Genomic DNA, 3,027 nt, shown 5'->3' with positions numbered 1-3,027 from the left:
ATGCTGGAATAGTTGATGGATTAATCGATAAAAGGTAGGTCTATGTTCAATGCAGCAGCCTTTCATCATATTTGATTGCATTGTTAATTTAAATCACTGCTACAAGACTATCTGACGAATGAGTTTTCAGAACTGAAAATTATCGAAAATTTATATCAAATCAATTAGTACAATACATAGAAAGCCTACAAGTTGTCGTTGCACCTAACTGCGCCAATCCAATCAGGCAAGGTAACATCAGAATCGGGTTCTGGTGCTGGTTCCTGAACAATACACTCAATACTGATAACTGATTCCTGAAAAGCAGTTCTCATTACAATACCAGAAATAAAGCATCTCAAAATTAATTGACTGAATATTCTCAAAGCAGTTTGCTATCAATTCGTAATATTCTCAAAGCAGTTTGCTATTAATTCGTCAACGGCTGAAATAAATTGAACATAAACATTTTCTGAGTTTTAGAATTTAGAAACTTACAACTGGGACATGGTTTTCTTGAACGAATTCCTCTAATGTCGTCCGCAAAATCGTAGATGATATGAGAAAATCGAAAACAACTAGTCCGAGCTCCTTACCTTCAAAAACATTTGCAGATTAATAAGAACGTAACGTAATAGGAAAAGTATAAGGAAATGCTGCAAACCCTCGTTAACCACATACCTACCAGCTGAAATGAATTGAATATAAACATTTTCTGAACTTTTAACGGTTTTATTTTTCATCATTCAATCATCTACTGATTGCGTACCTTTGTTGCAAACAAAAAAAAAAAAAACTTTCCAGTGTTCTAGGATGGATATACGGCTTAATGAGGTGTGATACGATATGAGAATTACATTTATCATCATCAAATAGTGACTGGCACTTCCATGAATTTTGATAACAGACGAATTCCAAGACATTTCAATGCAATTTTCAAGTTTAAGAATGCAGAAGGAGAAAAAGAAGAAAAAATTACCATTAAGAAGTCTAATTTCAACGTAAATTGTCAATACTAACCGGATAAATCATTCAAAGTCTTATTTGCAAGAACATTTAATTTATCCACTGTTATATCATTCGGTACAGATAAAGTATGGCTTGGAATATCGCGATAACTGCAAAACATGAATTCCGTGAAGAAAAAAAGAAGACTCATAAACATACAAGGTTGGAAGCATTCCTCACTTTCCGGAAATTTATAAATGTTATTTACGATTCGAGCCATAGCGGGTGCATATAAACATGGAGAGGACGTGAAATACCATTTCAGATGAGCAGATAACAAAATATCATATAAGAATCATGACTTACTTTTCATTACTGGAGTAAAATGAAATTAGATAATGAGGCTTACTATCTGCTGGTGGTATACTCGCCATAATTAAGACCTGAAGTACTGGAAATTACAATCCACCAATTCGTTGGGCAAATAATTGCCTCGTCTATGTCCCGACACAAATATGACAAGTTGCTGTAGCGTTGGTGTAGCCAAGAATGACAATAATTTCAAGAGAGCGTCACTCAGGAAAGAAAAAGATAATAAATGATTCCAGTACAATTTAGCTCAACTTACTAATTATTCCATTTATTTTCATCGTATATTCAGTAGTTCTATTTTTCCAATTCCATTATATGGTATTTCGCTATCTCAGTTAAGTCTCTCTTGAAAGGTCATGAGAGATGACCCAATCAAAGATATCTCAATAAAAACCACACCAATCTACCCTCATTCTTGCGACATCACAATTGTTTCATAGACTATGTTAGTATGAAAACCCTTGTCTCATGTAAGCACATGCAGTGCAAATCGTTTTATGATTGATCACTCCTAATAGGAGTTGGTGAAAACTTTGGGTCGCGTTATCGAAGTGATTATGTGATTGATGTGAATAGTTGTATAAACAATGACTTGATTACTTTCTCTCTGCTAATTACTCCCACACCTCATGAATTGGTTAAGAAGGAAAGCCATCAGTTAGGATTGTTCTCTGCATGATCCATTTGAACTTTTCTACTAACCATAAACTGAGAGCATACTATTGTGTTAAAAAAGTTTCAATTAAAGATTGAAGTAGGATGGACATTTAGGCCAAGAATAGAGAGAGAATGTACACTTAAAAGTACTTCATTAACAAAACACTTTTTATCATACTTTATATGTTTATTCTCGATTTTTGTTTCTCTTGCAAAACAATTAAATGTCTCTTAGAAGAAATCGATGACGAATAGTTCCATAAGGACATTTAACAATGACAAGATCCACAAGATTATTCAATTGTTAGTGCTATTGATAGACAAATTTAATTTTGTTATTACTGATCATTGTTATTACCAGCTACAAAATCTTATAAATCTGGTGGTTATTTTTTCAAAGACTTTTTTCTGAATACTCTGATAATCCCATTATCACTAAAATTCCTGCTTCAGCTGCCGATTCATATTGCGCCGTGAATTTCATTACTTTATTAATTAGATATTTATTTGAACATATGAAGAAATTAAACAACGTTCAGTTTAGTTATCTTTTTTCTTTCTTTTTTTTTTATTTTGCTGGCTGATTTATTTTCCTTTACTCACCTGTCCAATACTTTCGTATTACTTCGGAAACTCGAGATTTTTTCCTTCCCTAAATATTTCAAATTTTGAAGTATGCCAAACACCTTTTACAACTTTGTTTCATGAACTATCTAATTCATCTTCGACCTGAATTACATCAACTCACAGCAAAGGGTTTCTATGTTGTAGCATCCCCTTCATGTTACAAGGAAAGGCAAGCGGAAGATGTCAAGTGTACAATTTATTGTCTTTTTAGGACTCAGGCCATAACATTTATTTTTTACCAAAATTAAAACTATTTTCTCAGTTCTTAATTGGTTTTAATTGAATACTTCCCATTTACTAAAACCAATAAGTAAAATGCCTCTTTTCGATGTTTAAGACCATTTATTCTTAGATCTAAGCATGAAAGACTTTGCTTGGAATAGACCAAGTTTACCATGATATACTGATTTGGTCTAACGGTAGTTAAAAAAAAAGGAAAACGAA

The 3,027-nt window shown here is 32.8% G+C and overlaps 1 protein-coding gene across 1 annotated transcript in view; it reads right to left on the bottom strand.

Annotated features, from left to right (window-relative positions):
* The window catches only part of LOAG_17538 (hypothetical protein), a gene marked incomplete at its 3' end in the record, with an annotated part of 6,009 nt that extends 4,837 nt beyond the window's left edge, over positions 1–1,172 (bottom strand). The window contains exons 1-2 of the mRNA XM_020450198.1: positions 1,000–1,172; positions 478–575 (exon numbers count right to left, since the gene is read on the bottom strand). Coding sequence (XP_020306155.1) covers positions 478–575; positions 1,000–1,144 — 243 coding nt within the window. The 5' untranslated portion in view covers positions 1,145–1,172. The remainder of the gene's footprint in view (positions 1–477; positions 576–999) is intronic.
* Between the last annotated feature and the right edge of the window lie 1,855 nt (positions 1,173–3,027).

The sequence above is a fragment of the Loa loa genome, assembly GCF_000183805.2.
Source record: "Loa loa unplaced genomic scaffold supercont3.89, whole genome shotgun sequence".
Taxonomy (NCBI): Eukaryota; Metazoa; Nematoda; class Chromadorea; order Rhabditida; family Onchocercidae; genus Loa; species Loa loa.
Note: the sequence above shows the minus strand (reverse complement) of the source record. Positions and strands in the feature narration are given on the sequence as shown.